Genomic DNA, 18052 nt, shown 5'->3' with positions numbered 1-18052 from the left:
GCAGGGAGCCTGATATGGGACTTGATCCCAGGACCCTGGGATCATGACCTGAGCCAAAGGCAGTCGCTTAACCGACTGAGCTACCCAGGCGCCCTAGAAGACTTATTTTTAAAAAGCACATGTATACAGGGGATTAATCTTAAGCCTAACTATGATGAATGTGCTAAAATGAACGTGCTTTATTGTAATCTTTTATGTTAGAGAAACAGTCCATTGATAACCACCTGTATTAAGTCCTTGAGCAGTAGCGATGAGTTGACAATTTCTAGCCTGTAATAACTACAAAAGGAAGCAGATAACAATACAGCGATGAATGTGGGCTGGAAATAACTCATTGCCTTTTTATTGAAAGAAAAAAAATAAGGAGCGGGCGCCTGGGTGGCTCAGTTGGTTAAGCGACTGCCTTCGGCTCAGGTCATGATCCTGGAGTCCTGGGATCGAGTCCCGCATCGGGCTCCCTGCTCAGCAGGGAGTCTGCTTCTCCCTCTGACCCTCCTCCCTCTCATGCTCTCTGTCTCTCATTCTCTCTCTCAAAGAAATAAATAAAATCTTAAAAAAAAAAAAATGTTTAAAAAAAAAGAAAAAAATAAGGAGCAATTCTAATAAAAGTAAAAGAAGGAAAGTACCTGTCACTGAAAATGGAAATACAAATTGTTTACTTTTTAGAGCAACATCAGTTCTTTCAAACCACAGAGTTCCTGGTAATACTCTAAAACACACTGCCACATGGAAACCTGTTCTGAAAGGGAGAATAGCACTCTACCATGATCAGCTTACCTGTTTCCTGCTAAACTGAGATATACATAGGAATTTAAATACGTTCTGTTTATCAAGCTCAAAAAATTTTTTTACATATTTCTAGATAGCCCAATCTGGTTTTTCAAGTATGATCATTGGCTATATCTTGCATGATAGATAAACCATTTCTTGAGCATGAGAGAAAATACTTAGGAGGAAGTTTTAATAATCCCATCAGGGTTCCATTTAACAGAACTCTGCTGTGGGGAAGTAGCACACTCTGGCTGCTCAGTTTTGAGCTGTGTCCTGTACGACCAAGTGAAATTGCCAAAAGGATTCCCATATGTACAGTAATTTCAACTGATGTGGTCTACCTAAGATCAGATTTGAATTACAAAATCAACAATGATGGCTCCTCCCTTTTATTAAAATCGGATTAAAATCCGAACCATGAGAGACTATGGACTCTGAGAAACAAACTGAGGGTTCTAGAGGGGAAGGGGGTGGGGGGATGGGTTAGCCTGGTGATGGGTATTAAAGAGGGCACGTATTGAATGGAGCACTGGGTGTTACACACAAACAGTGAATCATGGAACACTACATCAAAAACCAATGATGTGGGGCGCCTGGGTGGCTCAGTCGGTTAAGCATCTGCCTTTGGCTCAGGTCGTGATCCCAGGGTCCTGGGATCGAGCCCCGCATCGGGCTCCCTGCTCAGTGGGGAGCCTGCTTCTCCCTCTCCTCCCCGCTCAGTGTTCTCACTCGCTATCTCTGTCTCTGGCTCTCAAATAAATAAATAAAATCTTTAAAAAACAAACAAACAAAAAACAAATGATGTAATGTATGGTGATTAACATAACATAATAAAAAAAAATCAGTCTTTTTTTTTTTAAAAGATCAATTTGAAGACAAGTTTTATTTGATCCATGGTATAGTTCTACATTTATGTCTTTAATTTCTCTCAGCAATGTTTCATAGTTTTCAGTGTACAATTCTTGCACATAACTCGTTAAATTTATGTACAAATATTTCATGTTCTTTGATTTTTTTTTACTTTTTTATTGTGATGTTAATCACCATACATTACATCATCAGTTTTTGATGTAGTGTTCCATGATTCATTGTTTGTGCATAACACCCAGTGCTCCATTCAATACGTGCCCTCTTTAATACCCATCACCAGGTTAACACATCCTCCCACCCCCCTCCCTTCTAGAACCCTCAGTTTGTTTATCAGAGTCCATCATCTCTCATGGTTCGTCTCCCCCTCCGATTTCCCCCCTTCATTCTTCCCCTCCTACTATCTTCTTCTTTTTTGTTTTTCTTAACATATACTGCATTATTTGTTTCAGAGGTACAGATCTGTGATTCAACAGTCTTGCACAATTCACAGCGCTCACCATAGCACATACCCTCTCCAGTGTCTATCACCCAGTCACCCCATCCCTCCCACCCCAGCCCCCACTCCAGCAACCCTCAGTTTGTTTCCTGAGATTAAGAATTCCTTATATCAGTGAGATCACATGATACATGTCTTTCTCTGATTATTTTGCTCAGCATAACACCCTCCAGTTCCATCCACGTCGTTGCAAATGGCCAGATCTCATTCCTTTTGATGGCTGCATAATATTCCATTGTATATATATACCACATCTTTATCCATTCATCTGTCAATGGACATCTTGGCTCTTTCCATAGTTTGGCTATTGTGGACATGGCTGCTATAAACATCGGGGTGCACGTACCCCTTTGGATCCCTACATTTATATCTTTGGGGTAAATACCCAGTAGTGCAATTGCTGGGTCATAGGGTAGCTCTATTTTCAACTTTTTGAGGAACCCCCATACTGTTTTCCAGAGTGGCTGCACCAGCTTGCATTCCCACCAACAGTGTAGGGGGGTTCCCCTTTCTCCGCATCCCCGCCAACATCTGTCATTTCCTGACTTGCTAATTTTAGCCATTCTGAAAGGTGTGAGGTGGTCTCTCATTGAGGTTTTGATTTGGATTTCCCTGATGCCGAGCGATGTTGAACACTTTTTCATGTGTCTGTTGGCCATTTAAAAATCCAGTCTCTCTTCTCCACGTTATATTCCAAATGCCTGGAGGAGTCTCCGGCACACAGTAGGTGGTCAGTCAATAGTAGTGGAATTTTTTATATGAATCTCCTATGAAAAGACTTACTGGCTTGCCCACCACTGTTTCCCAAAAGGTTTCTGGGGTAAAACAGCAGGGGCTCGTGAGAGGAGAAAACCCTGGGTTAGAGCCTTGGATTAATAAGCGTAATTATGTTAAATGAGTCACTAAACTAAATAAAGGCAAATAGGTTCTATACCATCGACAGCTTCCAAGGTTAAAGGCTTAGGTTATAGCTCTTATCAGGACGATGAGGAGACAAAGTTTCAAGTGTTTTTAAGTCTTCGTTAGTTTGCCAGACAGTTGAACTCTTTAGAAGGGCAAGATGATTATTTCTTTTGAGAATGCTGCCAGATAGCACGAAACTGAAAATAAAGTGCTCATGTACCCGGCAGGGGGGTGGGCATACTTTGACCTGGCGCCCACCTCTGCCAGCTTCTGCTTGTGTGTCCTGCATAGTGCAGTGCTCAATGATCAGACCTTTAGAGTATGGAGGTTTCTTTCATTGTAAAGGGCAGAGAGAGCATGGCCCTAGAAAGCTGACTTTTCTGGCTTTTTCATACTCTACCAGAGACTAAAATGTTCATCTAACTTGCACCAGCTCTCGGCCAACCAGCTGGTTGCATTTGTGTAGGAATCATGCGCAGCCTTGGAGCTCTGCCAGAGCCCCTGTGAAACCCCATCCTTGGGGGGTCAGAGCCTCATCTTGATGTGGTTAATGTGCACACCTCAAAATATCCAATATCAAGCCCAGAATACATGCCAAGCAGCAGGACAACAGAACTTACCGCAAGGCATTAGATTTCGAAACCACCTGTTGGCACTCATTTGTCTCCATTATTACACAACGTTTTTTATGCCGCAAGTCCAAAAAAGTTGTTTGGAGGGAGAGCAAAGGAAAAGCTAAACAGGAAATAAGTAAGCCAACAGTCATCACCTAATGCAACTGCACAGAAAAGTTGAAAAATATTTTAAGTGTTTTCAAAATGTTTGTAGATATCAAAGAGCCAAACCATCTGGGTGAAACATTCCATTACTCTTGACTTTTTTGTAGTTTTGAACTAGAAAAAGCTCACCCCTGCCCAAGGTAACATACTTTGCACTTAACACCTCATTCAAAACTTCCAAGCATGTTAAGTTTTGATTAGTAATAAAATTGAGAAGTGCATGGCTATTAATGTTTTTCTTTTAAACACTTGTCCGTGAGGCTTGAAAAGGAGAGGGAGTCTCTCCCTATCCAACTCACATGGCCTGCCAAGATGTAAATTCTGTTCTAGCTCCTCCCTCTGTCCTGCCCCTCCCCCTTTCACGTCTTTCCCTTTTTACATTTACCCAGCTCCTTCAAGCCTCACAGCCTTGAAGGAGCTGAGTAATAGAGGAATTCTGATTCTCAGGGGTGCTCTGCCTACCCCCCGCCACCTGACCCTACCTTTTCCTCTGTCCACCCCTTTGTGTAGTACCTGTTATGTCCCTCTTCTCCAAGATGCCTTCCACATCCAATCAAAGACTAGCACTGAGTAATTAACAGGAGAGAGTTTATTGGTGGAACTTGTTAGTCTTGAAAGAATTGGCTAATTTGGTCATCTGATAAACCCAGACTGGAGATGAGGGGCTATGGTTTTGGACAAGGAATGCTTCAGGTCAGTTTCTGAAGACTCTGGGGTCACCTGGAAAGCCCCACGTAGGGACTGGCATATGAGACCATGTCCCATCTAGGGGGTTCAGGGTGGGGGGTAGCAGCTGCTATTTCTCTCCAGCCAGTTGTTGCCAAATAGGAAGACAGGCTGGTATTTTCAGATTTTTTTTTTCCCCAAGAGAAGCTGGGACCCAAGTTTTTATGTGAAATCTCCTGATTGTTACATGTTTGTAAGGATTTTAAGTTTGGTTTGTTTTTCATGTTATATGGGCTGAATAAAACAGCCACAAGCAGCAAGAGTGGATTCTCATCTCGCAACCTCTGGTCTAGAGAACCCGAGAAGTGGGCTAGGTGAATCCTAGATTATTAGCACTTTATACTTAGAAGGCTCTGACATGTCCACATGGGTCTCCTTCAGTGAATTTGATTTTCAAGTTTCTTCAAAATTCATCACCTGCTAAGGGATTCTCTGGGCTTTGGAGGCTGGCCAGACCTGGGGTGAGCCTGTAAGCTGAGCATGGATTGGAGTAGATGGCCCAGCCGCTCTCAGGTGTCTGTCTGATTCTAAGATGGCCTCCAGGCTGCAAGGCTTCCTGAAGTGTCTGCATCCTCTCCTGCACCACATGGAAAGGGCCCAGTGTGTCATCCAAGATCTCACCAAGTCTTGCTTTCATAGTCGTAAGAACCCTTTAACAAGCCTGGATTAGAACCATCGTCCATTAGGATGATCAATCTGGAAACAAATTGAATCATTTCACATTCCACAAGGGAAGTCTAAGCCCTTTCCTACAGCACATGAGAGATCCTGAGATCCTGGTCTAGGAACACAAAAACCCTTGTGGTTCCCTGGATACATCCTGCAGTTTTGTAACTCTTTGTTTGCTTAGCCTGATCCCTGGAGCACGCTCCTGCCTCTTCTTGGCTTGGCTAACTCTTGATCCTCTTTTAGACCTGTCTGGAAGTGCTCTCGGAACTCCCAGCGGGGGCCCCCAGGAGATGGTTCCCTCTTAGCATTTACCACAGTAGAGTGTACTGAGATTAGCTGTTGACTTTGGTCTCTGCCGTTGAGCTTACGCACATCCTGTGGACCATCCTGCCCAGACACGGTGCCTGACACTCACCTAGACAGTCAGCGGACACTCATACTGAAGGGTTGGAAAGCAGGTGTCTTTGTGTGTAGGGGACAAGCCGTGTGAACACACACACACATGCAGTGAACATACAAAGTCCTAGATATTCCAAACTCAGGAAGGAGTGAGATGTGGAAAAGGGGCCCCAGTGACATTACTTGTCCCTGGTTTGAGCATGTTCTTTGTCTTGGAGTCCTTTAAATGTGCTTCATGGTTTCTTATAGTTAAATTTTTTCCTTGGGTTTTTTTCTTTTTTTTCATACTTTGGAAGGGCAGAGATTTCTGATCTAATAAAGTGTGTGACCTTGGAAGAGGAAGGAAGGGAAGAAGGTAGTATCTACCTATTTAACAAATTTTCCTTGAGCATCTACTACGTACTGGGGATTCAGCAAAGACAAAACAAAACAAATTGCTGTCCTTACAGTTTACTTTCCAGTGGGAGAAATGGAAAACACATGAAAGTATAGGGTATTTTCAGTGGTAGGTGCTTTGGAGAGCCATAAAACAGAGAAGAGGGATGAAGGTGCTGAGTGGGGCAGAGCGAGGAGTAAGGGTCGATTTTTTTTTTTTAAGATTTTTTAAAATTTATTTGACAGAGAGAGAGAGTGCACAAGCAGGGAGAGAGACAGAGGGAGAAGCAGACTCCCCACTGAGCAGGGAGCCCGACTCGGGGCTCGATCCCAGGACCCTGAGAACATGACCTGAGCCAAAGGCTGAGGCTTAACCGACTGAGCCACCCAGGTGCCCCAAGGACCCATTTTTAAATAGGGTGGTTTCTGAGGTGTAACATGCTAGGGTAGACAGGGCCTAGGGAGTGGGCAGAGACCAGGGGAGGCCTAAGAGGGTGGTCAGAAAGATCAATGAGTGGAGAAGGGGAGTTTCCAGGTGGTGCAGGCCCCATAGGCCATGGTAAGGACTTGGTTTTCCTCCATGGAATGGAAGCTGTTGGAGGGTTTTGAGATAAACAGTGTGATGTTCTGACTTACCTACCAAATGTCCAGCACTGTCCTAGGTGTTCACATAAGCTACCTCATTTAATCTTGTACAGTACCCTGCAAGGTGTGGTAGTCTCATCAGTTTGTGGATGTGGACTTGCACGACCTTCTCCAAGTTCAAATAAGCAGTAAGCTGGGGAGCCAGGAAGACTTACCCTCTGTAAGCCCTGGCTTCGTCCTCCCTAAGATAGGGATACCTATAAGCCCTATACAGTTATTGTGAAAATCAAATGATAATGTATATAATAAAACTCAATAAATGTTAATTTCCTTCTTTATCCCAAGGTCATGCACACAAGAGTAAAGGGAACACTAGGGGCGCCTGGATGGCTCAGTCGGTTAAGCATCCCACTCTTGGTTTTGGCTCAGGTCATGATATCAGGGTTGTGAGACTGAGCCTCCACATGGGGCTCCACGGTCAGTGGGGAGTTGGCTTGAGATTCTTTCCCTCTGCCCTTCCCCCCACTCATGTGCCCCTCCCTCCCTCTCTCTGTCTCAAATACATAAATAAATAAATCTAAAGAAAAGGCAACACTAGATAGGAGACCTCCACCTAGCAGCACATTCATGCACTTAATAGTATTTCCTTCTTTTCTCCCTGCTATCTCTGGGTTTAGTTTATCTTTATATTGAGCCTGTCCGACTGCTCTCTGAGGCAATTTCCAGTTAGAAAGTTCCTTATTGGTTCTACTTTGTCTTAGACGTTTGTTACACCCTCTTAATGACCCATGGAAGGTTGTGCACATGTCGGGGGGGTTTCCTCAGTGCCCAGTGGGTGATCTCGGAGGTTAAATGCCACTGTCACATTCAAGCTTGATCGGGTCAGCGGTCTTGCCAAAGGGGCATGCTACAGTGCATCAGGGAGGGTCTTGGGAGTTTCTGAAGATGAATGTAAAATAGAAAACGCCACAGCTTCCCAAGCGATGCTGGAGTGATCCTGCCTCAAGTATGTCAGCCTTATTACTTTATAATTACCTTCTGACCTTTACTGACTCTGACAGTTGTGAATCTTTTAAAAAAGAATTCAAGAATATTACCATTATGCAGTTGCCTGGAAACAGGGCCTAAAATACATCTGGCTTTAATAGAAGAGCTAAAATGAGTTTTCAGTTTTTGGCATTGTCTCTCTTTCTCTTTTCCCTCCCCACTCCTCCCCCCACCCCCCTTTTTTTTTTGTATCAACCACGAATTGCAGGCGAATTCCCCTCTAATCCTTTCTGAACTGTCCGAGGCCAAAATACTTAACAGAGGGAGCATTTTTCCATCACGGGGAGCTTTAGCTACACTGACTTGGCATTACGAACCCTCATCCTTAGCCTACGTCGCACAGCACGTATAGAATAAGTGTTGTCAAATCCCTCACCACTCTCCCTGAGGAAGCTTTTGCCAGCACTGCTGGGAATGCTGCGAGGAGACCGTATTTGTCTCTGCATCAAGCCATGTTCGACTGCAGGTTGCCAAATGGCCGCAAACATAAGTTTCTGACCCATAAAAATCTCTGTTCACCCCTCCTTACCTCCAGGCTCATCCTCACTTCTCCTACTCCTCTCACCCCCGCAGTGGTCAGTGTAGAGCTGGTGGGCATTGCAAACACAAGCCCTCATAACCTCAGGAAAAGGGAAAAAAGAAAAAAAAAAACATGAACAAGAAGGAGACACAGAACATAGTCCATTTCTTCCATTGTCTGACATCACCTCCAGGCTGTTTTGCCAAATTTGCCTGATCCTGAGAACCACCTGAGGGCTGTTGAAAAGGACTCATTCCAAGCCTCTCCTCTGAAGACCAATGCAGTACGCTTGGTGTAGAACTTGGAAAGCAGCTTCTAGCCGTCACTCTGTGTGATTTCTATTGGGAAGGTTTAGGAAACACACAGTCCAATGGGGTAGAGCCTGGGCACCTCAGAACTGCAGACGAAGCTTTCTGTGACCTCGCTCCAGACTCCACCATTTCTTGCTCACACTTTTGGCTCCAGACGCACCCCCGCTACTCACCACCCCACTGCATGACCCCAGGTTTTCCTGTGCCTGCTGCATGTGACCCTACAGGGCCGTACATCATCTTCACCAGGCTTCCTGTGCATGAAGACTCAGTTCAGGTACCCCTTCATTGGTTTCTGAAGCACCTGCCCTGGCTTCTATCACAGGAACAGCACCTACCAAAATGTATCAGTTACAGGCTCACCTGCCACTATCCCATGTCCTGCTTTCTCTAGCTCACCTTGACCTCGGACTCCTCATTTGAAATGCGAGGGACCTTGCATGTTCTACATTCGTGAGTGCCCCAGTCGAGACTCCTGCCAGAGAGCCGGGCACGTGGTGGGTGCCCCTAACTCTTTGTCAATTAGCCTCTGTCTGCGACTGGGATCTCCTGGACAGCTGGGTCTTTCACCCCTGCAACCCTAGCACCTCATTCTGTGCCCACCGCTCGAATGTCAGTTGAATAAATTATTGAGAAACGACTTTATAACCAGGCGTGCGTCCACTCAGGGCTCTTAGAGGAGGGGGCATTAAGCAGATGCAACTTTGCAAGGGGAAAATGGGGCCAAGTAGGGGTAAACTGCAGAAACCTGTTAAAGGGTAGAAGGGAAAGAGACACACAGAGAAGTGAGAGGCTAAGGGCACAGGCTTTGGGAGGAGATAGGTGTGATTTGGAGACGTAGCTCTACTCTTCCTAGATGTGGGACCTCAGGCAGGTTACTAAGCTCTCTGAGCGTCACATCCTCAAGTGTAAAGCGGGGATAATGGCTACTGTTTCTTGAGCATTTACTATATGCTGAGCACTTTGCACCCATTAGCTTGTTTGAGCCAGACAGCCATCCTATAAGAATACTAGCCCCATATACCGATCACCCAGGTTCAACAAATGCCAGCTCCTAGTGATCATTGCTTCGTCTATAACCTCAACCCCTGCCTTCCCCCTACCCGCCCACCCCACACCCTGCTTCTTGTCAAGCAAACCCCAGATAGAATATCACTTCATCTGTCAGTATATTTAATAAGGTTTGGCAGCTTCATCTGCAGTTATTCTAATAAGTAAACAAACTTGGTTCTGGAAAGGAACATGGTGGAACACCTTGCCTGTTGTTGCCATTCTTGTCTTCCAACTTCTGAACCGCCTTTCTCAGCCCACCAATGAGCTGATATCCTGGCCAGCAGGCGGCCCTGGGGTGGGCAGTGAGGCGAGGTACCCTGGGCACCACCTGAGAAGGCTAGGCCAGCGGACAGCGTAACAGGAAATTCTTTCACCTTGACCTTGTGCGGATTAACTGGATCAGGATGCCTGTGATGATCACAGCACGCCACAGCCAAGCCAGGCTCTCCCTGAACGCACCGGCCACCATGCCTACGACTAACCACATGCCAACCAGCCACCGTTGCTTAGCAGGAAGCAGCATGCTCTTCTGAGGACTTCTGAGACCACCAAGACCCCTTTAGAACTGGTCTCCGTTAGCAGGAATGAACTCTGGCAGCTACGCAGGCAGAACCGCAAAACCATCTTGACTAAACTGTTGCTGGATCCTGCGACATCAAGCTGTTGTTCTGGCTAACTTGTCAAAAGTTCTTTGCATCCTAAATCTGAAAGAATTCCAAAATACCTGAGCGCTAAAGTGAGCAGACAACTGTCCTGAATATTTTTCCTTCTTTTCGACATGGATGCCTTTGCCATTCTGAGTCTAATGTGCTGTTTAAAAGTTCCTTTTCTTTTCTCCCAGAGCTCATGTTGCTACTTAAGCAATTGGTTCTAAATAGATTGGGTCACCGCTGCTCCAGAAAGAGAACAATCCTTGTATAAAAGGAAATACGGTCAAGCTGCAACTTCCAAATTCTCTCTGTAGATGAGTATCGGTTCCTCTTGAAGGGGACTCCGACCTTCCTGGAGTCTCCTAACATACTCTTTGGGATGTCTGTGAGGCAAATGTAGGTAAGCCTGGAACCAGGGAGAGCTTTACTTATTTGCTTATTTTTGGTAGCGTTGCTGATATTCCTATTACACTATAATTTCTGAGGGAGACCGTATTATGTAACCACTGCTTCAGATAAACACCACCTCCAGTCTTTCTGCTGAGGGAGGGCTGCTCTCTCCTCCTTGGAAATGAGCTGGAGATTGTCTCTGGTGAGCAGGCAAGTGCCACATTGCTTTCTCTTTGTGGCAGAAAGGTTTTGACATCACCCCTTGGTGTGAATGGGAAACCAGTAAGCCTCCTCATCTGGGCTCTGCCTCAGGACTAGCAGAGGTTTCTATATCACCATGTCTGCACCCCAAAGCATGGTGAACAAGTAGGTGATAAAGTTCTCGTTTAGAGGGATTGCTGAAATCCTGTTTCTTTTTTTTTTTTTCTCAAAGATTTTATGTATTAGAATGAGAGAGAGAGAGAGAGAGAAGGCATGAGCAAGGGGGGCGGGCAGAAGGAGAAGCAGACTCCCCGCTGAGCAGGGAGCCTCACTCGGGGCTCCATCCCAGGACCCCACCATCTGAGCCAAAGGCAGATGCTTAACCGACTGAGCCACCCAGGCGCCCCTGAAATGCCTGTTTCAAGACATCATTAATCTACTCATAGAAAGGCTGCTTCCACTACCTTTGGGTACAGTTGTCTGGGTGGTGTCTGTGAGCTGAGTTTCACTTTTAGTTCAGAAAAATCTAAGGCAAAAAGGTGGCCCTGGTGGCTCCTTCCAGTTTAGTTAACAACACCTGAGGACCGACAGCCCGACTTGTCCTGATTCGGCTTTACATCAAGAGACTGCTTCTCACCCACGCTAGGAAGTTTGATTATACTGACAAAATTAACAGTAGCTGTCCTAATAGACAAACCCTAAACCTCAGTGACTTAACACAAAAAGGTTGCTTTCTCATATCCATGAAGCACAGTGTGGGTCTGGCTGCCCCCTCTGTCCTGCAGCAGGGCCACCTGAAAAAAGGGGCTCCCGAGGGAAGAAGAAGATGGAGGAGGAACTTGGCTCATCGTCCATTGGCCCCAGTCACACACCAACCTACCTTCAAGGGAGGCTGGGAAACAAATACTGGGTGAGCGCTGTTTTTTCTCCTGTCACACTATCTAATTCCATGATTTTTCTGTTTTCCAGCAAGTCACTGACACAAATGTTGAACAAGTTAAAGTCAGGACAACAGCCCTGAATACACCATGAAGTATCTTCCTTCCTGTTTTTTGGTTCAGAAAGCACCACCGTCCGTACTCCAAATATCCAGCTCCACTGTGGGCTGCAGTTTAGGCTCTGGATCCTGGATCCTGGCAGGAGGGACTGTCAGGGAATGCCAGGGCACTTGTCCTAAAGGAATGCTGTTCTGCACAAGACTCAGGGCAAGAAGAATGCTTTCCTTTGCAAGTAACCAAAACCATTCCTAGAAGGAAGGGACTATGAAAATAGGCTGGGATAGGTCTCTTTTTGTGGCCATCGTGTATATATGCTCATTTTGCTCCTCTCTTGAGGTAGGGTTCTAATTCCTCACTGGAGGATGCATTTTGTCAATCTGTGGCTCAGTTCCTAATGGACACAAGGAAGGTAGTAGCTATAGAAAGTTCCTCACAAGGCAAAGGAACTACCAAAAATAAAATAGAATTCTTGACCTATGAACAGTCTTTACTCTGGCTGAGATTGAGGCTAGCCACGTAAAAAAGTACAGACAGGGAAAAATTTAGCAACTGTCAGAAGTCCAACAGTCTTTTCTACAGCTTGAGAAGCAAGTAGAGACAGGTAAACTTCTTATCTGGTGCAACTTTGTGTGAATGATAAGTGAGAGGAGTGTACCCTCCAAGGGTATACCATTATCTTGGAAGGATGATGGTTAGGGGGATGCAAGATTTTTATATCAATCGATGTATCAGAAAGGAACCTAAATTTAAAAAGAAGGAGGGGTCCCTGGGTGGCTCAGTCAGTTAAGCATCTGACTCTTGATTTTTGGCTTAGGTCATAATCTCAGGGTCATGAGATCGGGCCCCACATCAGACAACCTGCTTAAGGTTCTCTCTCCCTCTCTCTCTGCCCCTTCCCCACTTCATGTTCTCCCTCTCTCTTAAAAAAAAAAAAGAAGGAAAGAAAAATGGGAGGATGAAAAAAGACAAGGGCTTCTGTAACTTCATAGTTATCAAGCTTTCAAACCTGAGTATGATTATAAGAAGTGCATATGTATCATTACTTGCTAGGAAAATGAGTTGTGATCCAATGCTATAAAGCCTCATATCACGTGGAGTAGGCGTGAATAGATTTTCTGAAGTATGGTGGCTGGACTTTTATCACTTTTAACATTCCAGATCTGAGGTGACATGGTGAGGGAGCTTTCTTTCTCCTGGAAGAGGTTTTCAGTCTATGACCCCGATGTTACTAGAATAACACTTAAAAATCTGTTTTGTGGAGAGATATACACCATATTGTTAAAATGCCAATTCTCCCTAAATTGATCTATGGATTCAACACACTGCTAGTCAAAATTCTAGGAGGCTTTGACTTTTTTTTTTTTTTTGTAGACATTCACAAGCTGATTCTAACATCATATGGAAATGCAAGGGACCTAGAATAGCCAAAACAATTTGAAGTAGAACCAAGTTTGAGAACTTACAGTATCTTAGTTCAAGATCTATTATAAATTTACAGTAATCAAGACGTTGTGATATTGGTATAAAGATAGCGATATGGATCAATGAAACAGAATACAGAGTTCAGAAACAGACTTACATGTATATGGTCAACTGATTTTGACAAAAGTTACAAAGGCAATTTGGTGGGAGAAGGATGATTTTTTAACCAATGGTGCTGGAACAATCAGTATCCATATGCAAAAATATAATCTATGATCCATATTTGCTGTGTGCAAAAATGAATTCAAAATGGATTATAGATTTAAATGTAAAACCTAGAATTATAAAACTTCTAGAAGAAAGTATAGGAGAATACTTTTGTGACCCTGAGTTAGGCAAAGATTTTTCAGCCATGATACCAAAAGAATGATCCATAGAAGAAAATAATAAATTGTACTACATCAAAATGAAGAACTTCCACTTCGAAAGATAATGGTGAATAGAATGAAAAGTCAAGCCACAAGTTGGAAGAAAGTATTTGCAAATCACATATCTGATAAAGAACTTATATCCAAATTTATAAATAACCCAAAACTCAGTAAGAAAATGCTAATGGACACTTCATCAAGGGAGATATATGGATGGTAAATAAATACATGAAGAGATGCTCAACTTATTTTATTAGAAAAATGTCAATCAAGGGGCGCCTGGGTGGCTCAGTCGACTGTTAAGCGTCTGCCTTCGGCTCGGGTCATGATCCCAGGATCCTGGGATCGAGTCCCACATCGGGCTCCCTGCTCAGCAGGAAGCCTGCTTCTCCCTCTCCCACTCCCCCTGCTTGTGTTCCTGCTCTCGCTGTCTCTCTCTCTCTGTCAAATAAATAAATAAAAATCTATAAAAAAAAAAAGTCAATCAAAATAAATGAAATACTACTACACATCTTTCAAACGTTAAAAATTTAAAAGACGGACCATACACATGTTGGCAAGGATGTGGAAGAGTCGGAATTCTCATGGTTTCTGATATAACCACTTTGGAAAACAATTTCTTAAAAAGCTAAACATAAAATATGACCCAGCCATTTCACTAATAGTGGAAAGCATATTCCATACAAAGACCTGAACAGGGATGTTCAGAGTAGCTTTATGTGTAATAATTCCAAACTGGAAACAACCTGAATGTCCATCAACAGGTGAATGATAAAAAAATTTGATATATTGATATAATGCAATACTTCTCAGAAATAAAAAGGAATAAATTATTGATAGGCATTAAAACATGAATGAATCTCAAAATAATTACACCAAAAGACACCAGACAGAAAAAGAGTGCATACTATATGATTTCATTTACATGAAATTCTAGAAAATGCAAACTAATCCATAATGATAGAAAGAAGATCCATGGTTGCCTAGGGTGGTGGGGGATTACAGAATGGCATGACGAAAGTTTGGGGGTGATGGATCTGTTCACCATCTTGATTGTGGTGATGGTTTCAACTTATCAAATGGTACACTTTAAGTACATACAGTTTACGTCAATTATACGTCATTAAAGCTGTTGTTAAAAACCCATTGTAGACTTTCCTGTTCTCCAGAGTCCTATTTTAGGCTTCCCCACAACTGGGGAGTTCTTCTCTTGGCCTTTCCCACATCACTCTTTGACTCTTTTCTCCTCCCCTCCGTTCCTTCTCCCCATACACTTCCTTTTGCTTCAACCATGAATTTCTTTCCCTGTCTCATGCTGAGCACCCTGCCCTCATCTCTGAACTCTCAACCTGGGACTCCAGCTCAGACCTGAGCCCTTGGCCTTGCCATCCATCTCATGGAGGTTCAGACTTCAAGTTCTGGGGTCAGAGTGCATGGATTTACAAACTCTGCTCTCCCGCTTCCTAGCTGGGAACTCAGGCAGGTTACTCACCTTCTCTATATACAAGTGTCCTTATCTGCCAAACGGCAGTGAAGTCAGCAGTACTCTTGTAAGATTCGCTGTGAGGATCAAATGAGTTAATAAATACAGGACACTTAGAAGACTACTTGGCATCCAGTCACTATTCAATACATGTTAGTTGTTATTATTATGTCTAGGACTTAAAATCACTTTTCTAAGTTCAGACAATTCTTTCCTTAAGAGGAATTAGAACAACAAAGAAGGAGTTAAAAAAACAGTGGTCTATCTACTCAGTGGAATATCACATGTACCCTTAAAAATTATCTTTCCTATGAGTCTATAACAACTTGGGGGACATGCTCGTTAAATAAAAATAAAGTAGGCTTCATAATCCTTCATGCAGTGTCATCTCAACTATACTCAAAAATCAAAATGAAAATCATGCAGAGAGTAAAGAATGTAAGGGATTATACTGAAATGTTAACAGTGTTGTCTTTCATAATGGAAATTAAAAAAAAAAAAAGAATCTTCCAGTTACTAGTGAATACCTCTGTGGGGGTGGGGGGTGGGGGCTGTGCACACTATATACTTTGATTAGTTAACCTCTTATCTAGCCACACCCTGAGCATGAAGCAGTGCCAGGCAACCCAGGGTGAAGGAATATGTTAGAATGGGAAGGGAGAGGATACGAGAAGAGCTACGTGAAAGAGGACACTATAGGGAAGATGGGAAATGCCAAGGAAATGTTTGCTTTCCCCTTGCACTTGGAGCCAGCAGCATTCACATGCCCCACCTCATGCTGGCCTGGCCAACCAGCCTACTGCTGGAAATCACCCCGGTGTCATCTTATGTGGACACCCGGTTATGCCATGGTGCCCACTCTCATATTTCTCTTTAACTTGAGGTCTCTGACTATGGGAAAGGGTATTGCTCATTCATGATGATAATTGCCGAGACCATGATTAAATTATTAATAAGCTGCTCAAATCATTTCCTGATCTTCCATCCTGAGCAGAAATTCAACTTTTGTCACACTGACAAAATTTTGATCCTAGCTCATGCTTTAGTTATATATATTTAATTGCAGGGAGAACACAACCTTCCTCTTTTCTCCTTTCCTGATCTTCTCTTATTTGGTCTGTGATTTTCTGGGGTGAGTAATTTCTTTGTGTGATCACATGCAACTCATGGGATGAGGCAATGCAAGGAGTTATCTAAGTTCTTGGGTGCCGGGTTCTTTGTCACCTGGAGGGGTTGTTAATTTTAGCTGGATGCCTCCCTTCATCATACTAATTAGACCCTCAACACTGTGGGTGGGGCACATGGGCCATGAACTCATGTCCATGAGTTCTGCCAGGGACTCTGGGTATCAAATTTCTGTCTGCTAACTGCACCTCCAAGGCTAGGAAACTGGAGACAGCCCTAACGCCCATGGGCACCCATTCACTTTTGCTCAAGAAATCAAGAAAATAGAGTTACCATTATATAGGCTGTAGGCTAGGAAATGTGGCCTCACTCTTTGAGGGAGCCAACTGATAAAAAATATTTGGAGCATTCCCTTGGGGGCAGCCTGGCTATAAACCCTCCAAAGAACCCTGGAAGCCAGCCTGAGATATGCCTACCTTTTCTGCCTAGCTGGAGTGGGAAAGTCCAGGCTGGGGAGAGGGTGCTCTGGTCCCCACTCTGCCACCACACCGAAGAGAAGTCACCACTGAAGGCAATCTGAAACAGCATGCTTTAAACAAAGTTATTTTAATTCTGCCCTCTTGTTAAAACATGAAGGTGCATGGAATTGGAAAATACAGAAGAAGTCACAAAACAATATTTTGGAGTATTTTCTTTTAATATTATTTCATTGGCCTTTTTTATATAGTTGAGCACATATGATGTATCCAACTCTTATGTCTGCTTTTATTACTTTACATGATATTTCTCTATAGTGTTGAGAATACTTGGCAACCATTGGTTTTAATGATTGTTTAGTATTCTCTCCTCCTCTAGTTTCTTTAGCCATTCTTCAATGGCTGGGCATTCAGGTTATTTCCTATTTTTCAGTATTATGAATAGTATAGCAATGAACACCTTTGATGATAAAACTTTTTCACATTTCAGACTATTTTGTTAGCATAGAATACCAAAAGAAAAAGCTAGGACTGGGGATAATAAAATGCGTAAGTGTCAGACACTTTATATTCATTAGATAATTTCATTCTCAGAATGCTGCAGGATCTGTATTATTATTTTCATTTTACAGATAAAAGAAGGCTCCAAGAATCACATACCTATTAAGTGGCAAAATTGGGATTCAAATGCTGGTTGGTTTAATTCTAAAATGTATTTGTGATGGCTAATTTTATGTGTCAGCTTGGCTGGGCCCCAGTGCCCAGATATTTGGTCATTATTCTGGATGATTCTGTGGGGGTGTTTTTGCATAAGATTTACATTTAAATTGATGGACTCTGAGTAAAGCAGACTGTCCTCCATAATGTGGGTGGGTCTCATCCAATCAGCTGAAGGCCTGAATTGGGGGAGTGGGTGGAGAATGACCTCACAAAGCAAGGGAATTTTGCAGCAGATGGCTTCTAACTTGAATTGCAACTCCTGGCTTTTTTCTGGGTCTCCACACTGATGACCTTTGAACTTGAACTGCAGCATTGGCTCTTGTGGGTCTCCAACCTGCTGGCCCACCCTATAGACTTTGGACTTGTCAGCCGCCATAATTGTGTGAGTCAATCCTTCAAATAAATCTCATTATATGTATGTATACACACACACACACACACATACATACACACCCTATCAATTGTCTGGAGAACTCTAATAGGACATTCTCTCACTAGAATATTTTTAAAGTTTTTGATAGTTATTTTCAATTTGCTTCTAAAAAAGCTTAACAGTGAATACTCCCCCCAGCCATGTATGAGAGGACATGAGCTGACAATTCACAAAGAGGAGGAATACAGTGCATGAGCACCTGTCTCAGCACACATTGGGCAT

At 43.5% G+C, this 18052-nt stretch overlaps 1 protein-coding gene across 1 annotated transcript in view; it reads right to left on the bottom strand.

Annotated features, from left to right (window-relative positions):
- The window catches only part of LOC135361460 (uncharacterized), a 69246-nt gene that overhangs the window by 1492 nt on the left and 49702 nt on the right, over positions 1–18052 (bottom strand). Inside the window, exons 5-6 of the mRNA XM_064577484.1 lie at positions 8150–8240; positions 3661–3775 (exon numbers count right to left, since the gene is read on the bottom strand). Coding sequence (XP_064433554.1) covers positions 3661–3775; positions 8150–8240 — 206 coding nt within the window. The remainder of the gene's footprint in view (positions 1–3660; positions 3776–8149; positions 8241–18052) is intronic.

This window comes from Mirounga angustirostris, unplaced genomic scaffold, assembly GCF_029215605.1.
Source record: "Mirounga angustirostris isolate CCGP_5_RB_7025 unplaced genomic scaffold, mMirAng1.0.hap1 SCAF_13, whole genome shotgun sequence".
In the NCBI taxonomy this organism is placed as follows: Eukaryota; Metazoa; Chordata; class Mammalia; order Carnivora; family Phocidae; genus Mirounga; species Mirounga angustirostris.
The sequence above is the reverse complement of the archived record's forward strand: the minus strand, read 5'-3'. Positions and strand labels throughout refer to the sequence as shown.